The sequence below is a fragment of the Trichomycterus rosablanca genome, chromosome 1 (genome assembly GCF_030014385.1).
Source record: "Trichomycterus rosablanca isolate fTriRos1 chromosome 1, fTriRos1.hap1, whole genome shotgun sequence".
In the NCBI taxonomy this organism is placed as follows: domain Eukaryota; kingdom Metazoa; phylum Chordata; class Actinopteri; order Siluriformes; family Trichomycteridae; genus Trichomycterus; species Trichomycterus rosablanca.
Genome location: NC_085988.1, coordinates 18,625,273 through 18,641,573, shown reverse-complemented (window position 1 = coordinate 18,641,573; position 16,301 = coordinate 18,625,273). Strand labels below are relative to the sequence as shown.

The window sequence follows — 16,301 nt, the reverse complement described above, 5'->3', positions numbered from 1 at the left end:
CCTTTCTGCGTGGAGTTTGCATGTTCTCACCATGTCTGTTTTCCTCCGGGTGGTCCGGTTTCCTCCCACAGTCCAAAGACATTCAAGTGAGGTGAATTGGAGATACTAAATTGTCCAGGACTGTGTTTGATATAACTTTGTGAACTGATGAATCTTGTGTAATGAGTAACTACCGTTTCTGTCATGAATGTAACCAAAGTGTAAAACATGATGTTAAAATCCTAATGAACAAACAAACAAACCCATACTGGGATATAGCACTTATTGGATGGTTGTTAATTGGGACAAAACAATATACTTATAATAATAAAATAACACATATTTACCCATTGATGGCTACTTTTCAGAAAACTATTAGGGTCCCAAAATTGTGGTAATAGACTTTATATTATTGCTGCATTTACTATTACTATTACAGTATAATTTATATTTATACTGTATATTTATAGTAATTGTTGAATCTAAATATAATAAATGGAATGTAACAATACATTTATAATTAATTTCCTTAATAAACCGTCCGTCAGGTTTTAATGCCCATGCACACTGATGTGCCATGTTAGGAGTGTCCTCTGGTATCTGGTACCAGGACATTACCAATATTGACAATATTGACTGACAGTACTGACAATGTATTCTCATGCACTTTTGTATTAAATATATCTTCATTTTAAACAAGAAACTCTCTGGTAGCGGTCATCACTTGGACACAAGGGAGGATTAAAAGGAAATTGGTTAATAACTTTTTATTGCTTCAATTAAAGGAGGCATTAAATCTTATAAAGGAACTACTAAGCCACAACAAGCAATTCCAAGATTAGTAAATGTGGGATTGCTATCTAAATGCAAACCACAAGAGAAATTCCACAAGAGCTTGTTAGCACTAACAGAAATCTCTTATTAGATGTTATTAAGGCAAAAGGATTGAAGGCTGGGGATTGAATAACAATGCACATTGACTTTTGTCAAGAGAACTACAGTGTTGTGAAAAAAATATTTCCTAGTTTATTCTGTTTGCATTATTTTGTTTTGTCACACAATTTTGACATCCAGGCATAATCAGAGCCAGACCTGTTGAATCTAAACTTCAATTATCACTCATAGAAGCTGTTGGGTAATGTGAAGCTCTCAAATGGAAGTTCTCAAAAAGCAGCACTTGATGCTGCATTCTAAAGAGTTTTCAAAGCTATCGGTAAAGCTCTGGGACTCCAGCGGACCACAGCAAGAGCCACTGTCCACAAGTGGAGAAAATTGGAACATTAGTGAAACTTCAGAGAAGTGGCCAGACTAAGAATGCATTGACAACTCATTTAGGACGTCACAAAATAACCCAGGCGAACATCCAAGCATCATTCACTTCAGTTAAGGTGACTGTGCATGATTCCACAATTAGAAAGACACTGCTGACCTAAATGAACACAAAGGCTCATCTCACATGCTTTGGCAAAAAATCTAGATTTTTGGGATAATATTCTGTGGACTAATGAGTCAAAGGTAGGTGAAACTTTTTTGAAGTTAACACCACATAACACCACATCACTATACCAACAGTTAAACATGTTGGTGGTAGTGTGATGGTCTGGGGCTGCTTTGCTTCTGGACCTGGATAACTTGTCATAATTGTCATGCCAGCCTTTACTCCCCACGTGCATCAATGAGCCTTGGCTGCACATGACCCTGTCGTCGGTTTATCACTGTTCCTTTTTTGGACCACTTTTGATAGATACTGACCACTGCAGAGCGGGAACTCCCCACAAGAGCTGCAGTTTTGGAGATGCTCTGACCCAGTCGTCTAGCCATCACAATTTGATCCTTGTCAAACTCGCTCAAATCTGTTCACTTGCTTCCTAATATATCCCACCCACTAACAGGTGCCGTGATGAAGAGATAATCAGTGTAATTCAATGTTATGCCTGGTCGGTGTATGTATCAATACAATTTCTTTCTATGTCTAATGATATTTCTTGTATATTTAATACAGTTCCATACACATAATTGTAATACTTTTTTAAGGTTTGGGGGGGGTTAAATATTTCTGATTAGAACTGTAAATAAAGCTAAGCAGCCATGAAAAACTTTAATTAGTGTTAGCCAGCATTTATCAGATCATTTAATTAAAGACTTGACTGGCTTTATAAAACTGGAAGGCATCTTTGTACATATGTAGTTGCTTGCAGTACTGATTTAACACACTCATGCTGACTTCCCTGTCATCTTTTTTCCCTTTGGGAACTTAAGACTTCAGCAGCTGAAGTGAAGCTTGTTTGGTGATTCCTTGGAGGCCTGAGGCAACATGGACTCAAGAGCAGAGCTTTCCCAGAAGGTACTGCAATCAAATGCAACATGGTTTTCATAAAGTATAGCAATAGAATTCAGGGCTGTTTTAGAAGTATAAGCAGGCAGTTGTAGCCTAGTGGTTAAGATACTGGACCAGTAATCAGAAGGTTGCCGGTTTAAGCCCCACCATCGCCAGGTTGCCACTGTTGGGCCCTTGAGCAACACCCTTAACCCTCAATTGCTTAGACTGTGTATACTGTCACAACTGTAAGTTGCTTTGGATAAAAGCGTCTGCTTAATGCTATACATGTAAATGTAGAGGAACAACAGCACGATTGCATGTTGCAAACTACTTTGTTCATGACTTTACTGCTAGATATTTGGTAATTGCAGCTGATACACTAACAAGCCAAAACTACATTTCTTATTAGCAGATTTGGCTGCACCATCTGGGCACACAAGGCGAGTTCATATGCGGATCAGTCTTGTGCACGGAGAGCTATACCCTAATCAAATTATTCCCCAACTCAATCAGCTAGCAGAGGTTGCAATTGCACCAGTTATGAGGAACCCAGGTCCGGCTCATCCCACCCTGAACAACAGCCAATCGTTGTTAATGTGGCCGCCCAGCCCAGCCGGATGACAGAGCTGAGAATCGATACAATGTATTCAAAATCCCAGTTCTGGTGTGCTAGCGTGTTTTACCGCTGTGCCACCTGAGCTGCCCGGAAACATTTTTTTGAAATATTAAGTTAAAGGTGGGAATAATTGTGTCAAGTCCATTACTGAAATTTTGTTGTCACACCCAGGGGCACAACACAAGGGATTCCACCAAACTGGTGCCACAAAGTCAAAGTCATTAAGCAGTCAATGCATTATGCACCTTATCTACTTGGAATAATCTTCATCACACAATTTTCTTCTTGAAGTCTGGCAGTGTACTGTACTGTATGTCTTCATTGCACACTTTGTCTGATGCTGTACTTGTTTATGTTGCTGCTGCACTCTTTATTCTATGTTTATATATAGTAAACCTTTTCTTTTCTATTATTTAATTAGATGTATAGTATATATGTTGACACCTGCACCAAGAGAAATGCCTTGTACATCTGGTACTTAGCAAATAATAAAGATTCTGACCCAGTCGTCTGGCCCTTGTCAAACTGGCTCAAATCCTTACGCTTACCCATTTTTCCTGCTTCTAACACATCAACTTTGAGGATCAAATGTTCACTTGCTTCCTAATATATCCCACCCACTAACAGGTGCCGTGATGAAGAGATAATCAGTGTTATTCACTTCACCTGTCAGTGGTCATTATGTTATGCCTGGTCGGTGTATATTGGCTGCATGAATCTGTATCTAAGTGCTGGTTGTGTGTAAGGACTGACCCCAGAATGCTGACCGGTCTTATAGAGCTGGGGGAGCTGGAGCAGCATGACGGCAGACACCTCTCTGTCCATGATGCCAAACATAATGGGAGGTGCAGATGTAAAGAACAGGTTGAAGAAGATCATGAACCAGTAGTCGATCATGGCTGTGCCTGAAAAGCCGCAGAAGAACTGGTACCAGAACAGGAGGTTGACATAGGCCTGGGAAGGTAACAATTGGTAGAGGTAAATAAGTACATATTGAAGAAAAACTTCAATGTATTAACCCTAATCTCTAGCTATGTTGTATTATTTCAACATATCTGCCTTGATTTCTATCCACAAGCTACAAACCTTAAATTGTAGTTTGAAACCATAGTTGGGACAACATGGAGACTATCAATAAATCAGAAAGTAATGATTCTCTTTGTAAATAAATGCTTAATCCAAATTTAAAGCCTAAAGCATTGTTTAAAAAATGTTAAGACAGGAGCAAGTTTACCACTGTTACCCATCACCCCTTTTTTAACAACACTTCATAAAAGCACTTGGTTTATTAATAATGAACACCAGTTTATCTTTAGCAGCTTTTTTGTTTTTCTTTGGCTATACAAGTCTAGAGCTACCATACAGGGCTCCACTTTCATTGGACAATTTTTGGACAGGCAAGCTAGTCCACTTGGATTATTAATTGCTACAATTATTTATTGCCGTCAATGTTTGCTATGTCTGAGGGAATGGGAGAGTTCCTGCCTTGTGCTTAGTGTTTCCAGGTGGTGTTGAACCCACCTTAACCTTGACCAGAATGAGGCAGCTAATGAAATTAACCAAATAAACAATTGCAGTGCTTTTTAAAGGATTATACTACACACTAACACAATTACACTCACTCACTCACTCACTCACTCACTCACTCACTCACTCACTCACTCACTCACTCACTCACTCACTCACTCACTCACTCACACACACACACACACACACACACACACACACATATATACTGTATATACAGTATAACACAATCATGAAAAAACTCACACATGCACACACACAGGCACATACACTAACACTAAATCATGCGCACACTACAAACAAACACACGTGCACAGAAACACACACATAAACACATACACAAACTAATACTCAACTCTCCCATGCACACACACATACACACACAAACACACTTAGACTGTGATACATAATGACTCACATACACACACACACACACACATTCATACACATGCACAACATATGCACACTCACAAACACACACACATACATACACACACACACACTTGGACTGTGATACATAATTACTCACATATACACACACACACATTCATACACAAACTTACATGCACTAACATATGCACACTCACAAACACACACACATACATACATACACACACACACTTAGACTGTGACACATAATTACTCACATATGTATACACTCACACACACACACACAAACTAACATGCACATGCACTAACATACACATACTCACAAACACATGCACATATACATACATACACTAACACAGATTCTGACACTCAATCATGCTTGATCATACACAAACACATATATACACATGCTCTCTCTCTCACACACACACATACACACAAACAAACTAACACGCATACTTAGACTGACACATAATTACTCATACAACACATGGACTCATACAACTACTTAATGTCTGAATTACTTGCATCTTTGCACAATATGTTTTTTGCACCTTACTCTTTTTATATCTCTGCTGCTGTAAAAATCCTACACTGCTAACTGTATATCAGAACATCTTTTTACCTCACCTATCATTTACTCAGTACCATGTACTGGCCAACACTACACTTGTCTTTAGTCTTGTCTCCTTCAATTACTTTTAGATTAGAAATGTCTTTTGTATGTATTGTAGGCCTTTTTGTATTTATTGTACTGTGTATATTGTATTGTCTTGCACTTTTTGTTCTGTGTTGCACCCTGGTCCTGGAGGAACATTGTTTTATTTCAATATGTACTTGTATATAGCTGAAATGACAATGAAGCATCTCTTGAACTCTTAAACTCCAACTCAAGTTCATTCTGACTCCTGGTGATTACATGAATAGTGTTTCTCCACATCCTGTGTTCTGTTTGGGTCGTCAGGCTTTTAAAGGTTCATATTTTGTTCCTCTAATTATATCCATTCTTGTTGCTGGCCGTTCTCTTCCTCTTTTACCTTCAGCACTTCCAAGCATAACTGTATTTTCCAGTGAGCTGATTCTTCTTATAATGTGTCCAATATATGACAGCTTCAGTTTGGTTATCTGAGCTTTGAGTGAGAGGTTAGGTTTGATTTAGTTGAGGATCCATTAGTTTGTCCTCTCTGCCGTCCAGGGTAACCAAAGTTCAAATGCATCAATATTCTTCCTGTTCCACTTTTTTTTTGTCCAGCTTTCACATCTATAAAGAACCACGAGAGAGTCTGGACACTTCTGATCTTTGAGAGACAAATTGTGTCATCTGAAGATCTTTTCTAGTTTTTTTATTCTTGTTCTGCCAAGTACTAGTCTGTGTCGAATTTCCACTACTTTAGCATCTTCTCCATCAGTTGTGATATTAGTGGTCTTTCCTGTTGTCATGACTGTCATGTCACAGTGTTAAATTGAAGGTACATAAGAACCAAATTTCAATGTCCATGTCTATTTTGTTACTTTATGTTGCTCTTAGGTGTGAATAAACATGTGTGAGTATGTATGGTGTACTATCCAGGACATATTCCTGCCTTCAACCCATTTGATTGATTCTAGTTAGCCCTGAACACATCTAATTCCTAATAAGGACACTCAAAGTAATAAATAAATTGTGTTAAATTTGAGCTGTAAAGGATACAAAATAAACTACATCAGTATGTTTTCCCCCGAGAGCCTACCATGTTTACATTTGTGAGCAGGAAAAATTGGGGTAGAGTTAAAAGTACACACAATCTGGTCTCTAGCTAAACAGTGACCTTGCCACAAAGATAGCTGTTATATTTACCACATTCTTATAGAAGAAATAGATGATCATGTTTGCTAGCCGTGTGTAACACCAGTGGCCGTGAACCAAGAGGAGCTTCTTCAGGTGTTTGAAGCGAGATATTGCAAAGTCACTTGCCATGACAGCCTATTTAAAACACACACACACACACACACACACACACACACACACACACACACACACATACACACAGCAGTGTAATTTATACAATAATGGATTAGAGAATCATATGAGTCATTCTATCCTATTAGCTACATGCCTGAAAATACACGCAGAGAAAGCAGTGCAGATGGTACACAAACCTGCATCCCTTCCTGCCCAGATATTCCCACTCCGACATCTGCTGCCTGAATCATGTTCACGTCATTGGCACCATCACCTGGAGGTGTAGAATAATTCCTTTTTTATTAAAACCACCGTCAACTGTCAAATGTGCAATTTTACACTATTGGAAAAACCATGAGCAACACGGTTGGATCTGGGGTCAAACCTTCCTTTCCATCATTCACCGTCTGTGAGGAATTTGTCAAGTTCTTCCCACGTCTGTGTAGCTTTTCTCCCACATCCAAAATAATAAACTGGCTCAATAATGTTGAATAAGAAATGGTTCAGTGTTGGTAGAGTGGGTGGCACACAGCAACATGGTTCTCTGAATCTTTATTAAAAGCAGCCTACGATTTTAAATGAATGCAGTTCAAGCAGTTGAAGGTTAAGGGCCTTGCTTAGGGATCCAATAGTGGGAACTTGGCAGAAGTGGAGCTTGAACCAGCAACATTTGATTACTAGTCCAGTATCTTAACTGCCTAAACAGTATCTGATCCTTGCTGTGATGTACACCGATAAGCCATAACATTAAAACCACCTCTATGTTTCTACACACATTGTCCATTTTATCGGCTTCACTGACCATATAGAAGCACTTTGTAGTTCTACAATTACTGACTGTAGTCCATCTGTTTCTCTGCATGCTTTGTTATCCCCCTTTCATGCTGTTCTTCAATGGTAAGGACTCTTCCAGGACCACTACAGAGTAGGTATTATTTGGATGGTGAATCATTCTCAGCACTGCAGTGACACTGACATGGTGGTGGTGTGTTAGTGTGTGTTGTGCTGGTATGAGTGGATAAGACACAACAGCGCTGATAGAGTACACCTTGCTGTCACTGATTTAAACACCTTACTGTCACTGCTGGACTGAGAATAGTCCACCAACCAAAAACATCAAGCCAACAGCGCCCCATGGGTAGCATCCTGTGACCACTGATGAAGGTCTAGAAGATGACCAACTCAAACAACAGCAATAGATGAGCGATCGTCTCTGACTTTACATTTACAAGGTGGACCAACTAGGTAGGAGTGTCTAATAGAGTGGACAGTGAGTAGACATGGTATTTAAAAACTCCAGCAGCACTGCTGTGTCTGATCCACTCATACCAGCACAACACACACTAACACACCACCACCATGTCATTGTCACTGCAGTGCTGAGAATGATCCACCACCTAAATAATACCTGCTCTGTAGTGGTCCTGTGGGGGTCCTGACCATTGAAGAACAGGGTGAAAGCAGGTTAACAAGGTATGTAGGGAAACAGATGGACTACAGTCAGTAATTGTAGAACTACAAAGTGCTTCTATATGGTAAGTGGAGCTGATAAAATGGACAGTGAGTGTAGAAACAAGGAGGTGGTTTTTATGATATGGCTGATCAGTGTATGTTTTCTCAGAGTTTCCTCCCACCTCCATAAAACATGCAGAATGTTGAGAGTGCTGGTTGGCTATTCTAAATTGTACCAAGGTCTTAGTGGTACTACAATGGATTGGCGCCCTTTCCAGCATATTCCTTCATTGCACCCAGTGTTTAAGGTGGTGCCAGATCCACCATGATAAAGGGGTAAGTAAAAATGAATGCAAAAGGTGATTTTTTAGGTGGACAGAGCTAGCTCAGCAGTTATTGTTATGGGGCGGGTCATGCCTCACTACTGATTTGCCAGCTGAAGCCCCTTAACTACAAGAATGAAAATGAACCCAAGTGCGGGACGCCTAACTGTAGAACAATAAACACTTAAATGCTTAAAGGTAGAACAACATTGAGAGAGAGAGACAATTGAGAATTAAAAAATATGGCCAAAATAACAGAAACAAAAACTTCTGCAGCTCACAACAGAGACTGTGGATAGACAAAAACAATTAAGCAGAAGAGAAAACTGGTTGTCACAATATGGCAAGCTACCCTGGGTGCCTGTGACAGCCACATCCGCAAAAAAGAGGAGAGAGACGCAACCTAGAGCCAGTCAGGGGTGGCAATAACTGAGTTAGCAACCCACTATGTTTGGACACCCGGCCTGGTTGAAAAAAGAGAGAGAAGAGAATGCCTGTATTTGTCGTATTTACATATACACCGATTAGACGTAACATTACGACCACCTTCCTAATATTCTGTTGGTCCCCCTTTTGCTGCCAAAACAGCCCTGACCCGTCAAGGCATGGACTCCACTAGACCCCTGAAGGTGTGCTGTGGTATCTGGCACCAAGATGTTAGCGGCAGATTCTTTAACTCCTTTCTATCAGAACCAGCATTAACTTCTTCAGCAATTTGAGCTACAGTAGCTCGTCTGTTGTATCAGACCACACGGGCCAGCCTTCGCTCCCCATGTGCATCAATGAGCCTTGGCCGCCCATGACCTTGTCATTGGTTTACCACTGTTCCTTCACAGATACTGACCACTGCAGCCCGGGAACACCCCACAAGAGCTGCAGTTTTGGAGATGCTCTGACCCAGTCGTCTAGCCATCACAATTTGATCCTTGTCAAACTCGCTTAAATCCTTACGCTTGTCCATTTTTCCTGCTTCTAACACATCAACTTTGAGGATAAAATGTTCACTTGCTGACTAATATATCCCACCCACTAACAGGTGGCGTGATGAAGAGATAATCAGTGTTATTCACTTCACCTGTCAGAGGTCATAATGTTATGCCTGGTTAGTGTACAGGTGTACAGTACAACAAAATTCTTCTTCTGGGGTCAGAGCGCAGGGTCAGTCATTGTGTGGTGCCCATAGAGCAGACAGGGTTAAGGTGCTTGCTCAAGGGCCCAACAATTGCTGCATAGCAGAGCTGGGATTCAAACTCTACCTTTCAACTGATAGCCCAAAGCTCTACCCATTAGGCTACCACTGTCCACTGTACAACCTGGTATTTGTTCTTGAGCTTGAGATGTAAGTGATGATAGACCACCTGAACACCAAGAGTTTGGCATATAACAACATTAGTGCACTTTATGTGTTTATAAATGTAAATAACATGTTAAATTTGACAGTGTTAATACATTCAGTGTACCCACAACACCCTGTTCTTGTGTCTTACCTATAGCGAGAGTCATGACCTTAAGCCTGTCCCGCACCAGTGTGACAACCGTGCTCTTTTGCAGTGGGGTTGCCCTGCAGCACAGCACCGCACGACTGTGTTTGCACAACTGCAGAAACAGTGACCGAAGTTCATTGTTTAAGAGCAGATCCAGGGTTGGACCATCGATCACCAACCCAATTCTGGTCATATCACTTGGATATTTGGGGATCTCACCCAGAGCACAATTCAACATGGACTTACACACATCCTGCAAGAAAAATTAAGAAAAGAGAAATTTATACATAATTTTATAATAGAAAAAATATATACATTTATATACACACTCACTGAGCATTTTATTAGGTACACCTGTGAGGTACATACATTAACTGATTATTTAATATACACTGATCAGTCATAACATTAAAATCAACTTGTTTCTACACTCACTGTCCATTTTATCAGCTCCACTTACCATATAGAAGCACTTTGTAGTTCTACAATTACTGACTGTAGTCCATTTGTTTCTCTACATACTTTTTAGCCTGCTTTCATGCTGTTCTTCAATGGTCAGGACCTCCACAGAGCAGGTATTATTTAGGTGGTGGATCATTCTCAGCACTGCACTGACACTGACATGGTGGTGGTGTGTTAGTGTGTGTTGTGCTGGTATAAGTGGATCGGGCACAGCAGCGCTGCTGGAGTTTTTAAATACTGTGTCCACTCCCTGTCCACTCTACTAGACACTCCTACCTAGTTGGTCCACCTTGTAAAGTCAGAGACGATTGCTCATCTGTTGCTGCTGTTTGAGTTGGTCATCTTCTAGACCTGCATCAGTGGTCACAGGACGCTGCCCACGCGGCACTGTTGGCTGGATGTTTTTGGTTGGTGGACTATTCTCAGTTCAGTAGTGACAGTGAGGTGTTTAAAAACTCCATGAGCATTGCTGTGTCTGATCCACTCATACCAGCACAACACACACTAACACACCACCACCATCTCAGTGTCAGTGCAGTGCTGAGAATCATCCACCATCCAAATAATACCTGCTCTGTGGTGGTCCTGTGGCGGTCCTGGTCATTGAAGAACAGCATGAAAGGGGGCTAACAAAGCATGCAGTGAAATATATGGACTACAGTCTGTAATTGTAGAACTACAAAGTGCTTCTATATGGTAATTGGAGCTGATAAAATGGACAGTGAGTGTAGAAACAAGGAGGACTTTAAAAACACGGTGGTTATGAATGGTTATGAATTACATATTTTCTTTGATTTTTGTATATGACTTGACCACATTCTCTGTGCAGCCTCCCACTAAATACATATAAAAGCAGGAGAATAAGAGGGTAGCTCTCGTCTGTTCTCCTCAGCGCTGTTAAAACAGGATTAAAACCTGCTCTTCCAGAATAATGCTTACGGACAGAAACAAATGCATAGAGAAGTAGCATGACTGTCAAATCACTCTCTAGATAGAGGCAAATGTAAATGAATGTGGATTAAGCTTGAGCCCACAGGACCTATATTGTCGAAAAGTGTTCCACCTGCCCCAGTTAACTGAAACACTCCCTTCTTTAGAGGATTCACTTATAATGTATGTGTAGAAAGAACATGGACACTTTTCTGTCTCTCTCTGAGGGAGTGACAAACCCTGGATGCTGACATGTTAACAGAACAGACAACATAGCACTCAGATCCTCAAAAGCACTCTCGCACTCTCAAAAACATCATTTGCCTCATTGAGCAGCCAGACCACAACACATGGATGTCTGAGACACACAAAAACCACACAGCGCACTGGAATCAAGGTGACATGGGGTGAGTTTAGTACCCGGTTCTTTTTATGGAATGTTAACACCAGGTCACTCTTGTCCAGCAGTTTGCAGGAGTAGGCGATGTTGACAGCTGTTTCTAGTTTGTCCCCGGTCAGCACCCATACTTGAATGCCTGCCTCTCTCAAGGCCTCGATGGTTTCTGGAACGTTCTCTTGAAGGCGGTCTTCAATTCCAGTAGCACCTGGAAGGAATGTCATATAATTCATTACTTAAATTATTTTCACAATTTGGTCTTATAATATGAGGGTTCTTCAAAAAGTTTCCGCACTTTTTAAAACTATTTATTAAGAATTTCGAAAAACAAACTGCCTCACTTTTCTATATAATCACCTTTTGATGCATTTTTTCCAGCGTCTTACCAACTTTTTTATGCCATCAGCAAAAAATTTTTTTAATCGATCGTGTAGCCACTGATGCACCACTGCTTTCACATCATCATCACATGAAAATCTTCTTCCCCTTTAAGCTTCCATCCAAAAAGGTGGAAATCAGATATAGACTATAAGCTCTCTCCGTCTCTCAGACACGACCAATTACTACTCCTCCCACCCACACTGTTTCCAACCAAAATATAAAAGTGTGGAAACTTTTTGAAGATCCCTCGTATTATCAGTCAGTTCAGGAATTATTGAAACCCTTGATAAAGATTTGACTTCTAGTTCTAGTATACTTCAGGTGCTTACATTTATGATGTAAAACAGGTTGGAGAAAATGTTACTACTCTAACTATCTTCTTGCATCCTCTTTCTACCATGATAATAACATAGTTGAGTCACATTATTATGACCACCAGCTAATATTCAGAGTAACCGCTGTGTGCAGCACTGACAGCAACTAGACAGGCTGGGAGTGACTTAAAAAGGTCCTGGTAGGTTGTCGCAGGTATCTGGAGCCATGCTGACTACTGTGCATCCCACAGCTGCTGGATAGTGCCTGGGGGAGGATCCAAAGAGCGAACACGACGATCGAGCTGGTCCCACAGATGCCCAATTTGGTTCAAGCCTGGGGAATTAGGGGGTCAGCGTAGTACTTGAAAGTCTTGGTCATGCACTTCCAACCAATGTCGGACATTTCTAGCCATGTGACATGTCGCATTGTCTTGCTGGAAGATCCCATCTGGCCCATAACAGCAACAAGGGATATATGTGCAGACAGCCTATCACACACCTAATATACCCATCAAGCCAGCTCACTAAACATGACTTTCTTCATGAGCTATGCACTGTGTAATAATGATAATAATGTGACTCAACTGTGTTTTACTTCAGTTGTTCAACCGATCCTGGTTTAAATGCCAGTTTTAATGTTTGTCCAGATGCCTTCTGCATATGTCAGAGTGTTATTTAAAATCAGGAAAACGACTTCAGAGAACCAGAGCATTAATGAGAAATGGCAAAGAGCCAAATCTCTTAAGATGACACATGAAAACACTGGCATACAATTTCTTTATACAAGAACAAGACTTTAAACACAACTTGACACTGTTTTGTTAAATGACAAATAGGACTAATTAAAATAAGGCTGTAGGTTTTAAAGCGACAAATGTTCCATGTCCATTCTGTAAATAAAATAGCAATATAAATTACAACCCTAAATCAGAAAAAATTGGGACAGTATAGAAAATGCAAATGAAATAAAAATGCAGTGTTCCAAGCCGCTCAGGTGGCACAGCGGTAAAGTACAAGTTCAAATAATTTCCGACTGGGCTGGGCGGCAGCATGAACAAAAATTGGCTATTGTTCAGGGTTAGGGGTAAAAAGTCGGACCATAGGTCCTCATAACTGGTGCAACTGTGGCCCCTGCTGGCTAACTGATGGCGCCTGCACAGGGCTGAGGAATAATGCTGATGGGGGTGTGGCCCTCCATACACAGTGCCCGTCATGAACTCGACTCGAAAAATGCAGTCTGTACTGACTATACATGCCAGAGGGGGCGTATGTCAGTTGAGCGGCATCCTCAGTCAGCGGAGAAGGGTCGAATCAGTATAGAGTATCAGGGTAATTGGACACGACTAGATTAGGGGAGAAAATTGGGGGGAAAAAGTGGGAAAAATAGGAAAAAAAAAAAAAATGCAGTGTTCCTTACATTTACATTTATTGTTTTGTCTGGTCAACCTCATTTCATTTGTTAATATACCTCCATTCCTGCATTTCAGCCCTGTAACACATTCCAAAAAAGTTGGGACAGGGCCAATTTAGGGCTAGTAATGAGGTGAAAAAAATAATGATGTGATTCCGAACAGGTGATGTCAAAAGGTGATTGTAAGCATGGTTTGGTACAAAAGCAGCATCCAGGAAAGGCTTAAATGAGTGAAGATGATCAGAGGATCTCCAGTTTGTCATCGAATGCGTGGGAAATGATGAACCTCAAAGAAAGATTGGAAGGTATTTGCATATTTCTCCCTCTACAGTGCATAATATCATTAAACCATTCAAGGAATCGGGAGGAATTTCAGTGTGTAAAGGCCAAGGGCGCAAGCTTAAGCTGAACACCCGTGATCTTCCATCCTTTAGATGGCACTGCATCAAGAACCGCCACTCAACAATAGCTGATATAACCACATGGGTGAGGGATTACTTTGGCAAACCTTTGTCAAGCACTACAATACAGAGTTACATGCACAAATGCCACTTAAAACTTTACTGTGCAAAAAAGAAGCCTTATGTTAATCAGAAGCGACGTCAACTTCTCTGGGCTCAGAGGCATCCAGGATGGACCATCACACAGTGGAAACATGTACTGTGGTCAGATAAATCAGCACTCCAGGTTTTTTTTGGCAAAAAAATGGACGCTGTGTGCTCCGGACCAAAGATGAAAAGGACCATCCAGACTGTTATCAGCAACAAGTCCAAAAGCCAGGGTCTGTCATGGTATGGGGTTGTGTCAGTGCCCTTGGCAAAGGTCATTTACACTCCTGTGATGGCAGCATTAATGCAGAAAAGTACTTTGAGAACTTGGAGCAACATATGCTGCCTTCAAGACGTCATCTTTTCCAGGGATGTCTATGCATTTTTCAACAAGACAATGCAAAACCACATGCTGCACACATTACAAAGGCATGGCTGTGGAAGAAGAGGTGTGGAAGAAGAGGAAGACTGACCTGTCCCCAATAGTAAATGTGTGGAGAATTTTGAAACAAAAAATGCAACAACGACGACCCCGTACTGTTGCACATCTTAAGACGAGTTTGCAGGAAGAATGAGACAAAATAAAATCTGAAACACTAAATCACTTGGTCTCCTCTGTGCCAAAACGTCTTTTAAGTGTTGAGCAGATAAAACATGAAATATCTCAGGTTCATCCTGTCTGCAATCAAATAAAAGTCAAAGTTAATGTATTATTTACATTTTCCATGCTGTCCCAACTTTTTCTGATTTGGGGTTGTAATAATTTATTAGTTAATACTGTCCAAATGAGGTATTGTAATGGCTTAATTTAAATTTGGACTAAAATGGGTTTTAGTCCAATGTGGGTAAGGTCATTCTGTAAAACTTGCATTCAATTGTTCAAGGTCCACAGAAAAGTATCGGTTTAAATATTGAAACACATGAATGCACATAACAGAGAAGGTTCAAATGATCTAGCTGTTTATATGGTTTAATCAGCATATTGTTTTTTAATTGGTTAATAATTAATGAAGATTTTAATGCATTTACCCAGAAGAGTAAGGTTGTTCTCCATGTAAGCTGCACTCTTTGAGAGCAGTTCCTCCTTATCCTCGATGGCTGACATGGCCTCCTGTCTCATAACAGCCCAGTTTCTATAATCCTGTTCACTCACAACCTTAGGGATAAAACAGTAAGAGGCCGGAACATGAAGGAAATAAAAAGACAGAAAAGAGAAAAGCCAAAAAACATGCATTTGTAATTTAACAGTAAAAAGATGGGTAAATTGCGGCTGCTCAGGTGGCACAGTGCTAAAATACGCTAGCACACCAGAGCTGGGATTTTGAATACATCGTATTAAATCTCAGCTCGGCTGGGCTGGGCGGCTATATGAACAACGTTTGGCTGTTGTTCATACAGGGTTAGGGAGCCGGATAGGTGCGATTACGACCTCTGCTGGCTGGTTGATGGTGTCTGCACAAAGTAGAGGAATAATGCTGATCAGGGTGTGTCTCTCTGTACACAGGGCTGATTCACATATGAACTCGGCTGGTGCAGGTGAAAAAATGCAGCCGGCTACTGCTCACGTATCAGAGGGGACGTGTGTCAGTTCGCTCTCCTCAATCAGGGGTGGGGGTCAGCACCAGTAGAGAGGAAGCATAACGCAATTGGGTAAAAATTGGAATTAAATGGGCACATTTACCTTTCTTGCAATACACAAGGTGCGTAAGCCGTCCCTGGCATACATGTCAAGGTCTATTTGGATTTTATCAGCGGTTTCTCTGTTAACATTTTTCACATTTGATTGATCTAAAAGAGTTTAAAACAAGGATCAAATATTGTCATG

General features: G+C 40.7%; 1 protein-coding gene across 1 annotated transcript in view; it reads right to left on the bottom strand.

Moving 5' to 3' along the window:
* atp10b (ATPase phospholipid transporting 10B) overlaps positions 1-16,301 on the bottom strand; it is a 67,590-nt gene that overhangs the window by 7,375 nt on the left and 43,914 nt on the right. Inside the window, exons 10-16 of the mRNA XM_062993276.1 lie at positions 16,158-16,264; positions 15,506-15,632; positions 11,846-12,030; positions 10,037-10,286; positions 6,972-7,048; positions 6,670-6,795; positions 3,669-3,869 (exon numbers count right to left, since the gene is read on the bottom strand). Of these exons, the coding sequence (XP_062849346.1) occupies positions 3,669-3,869; positions 6,670-6,795; positions 6,972-7,048; positions 10,037-10,286; positions 11,846-12,030; positions 15,506-15,632; positions 16,158-16,264 (1,073 nt within the window). The remainder of the gene's footprint in view (positions 1-3,668; positions 3,870-6,669; positions 6,796-6,971; positions 7,049-10,036; positions 10,287-11,845; positions 12,031-15,505; positions 15,633-16,157; positions 16,265-16,301) is intronic.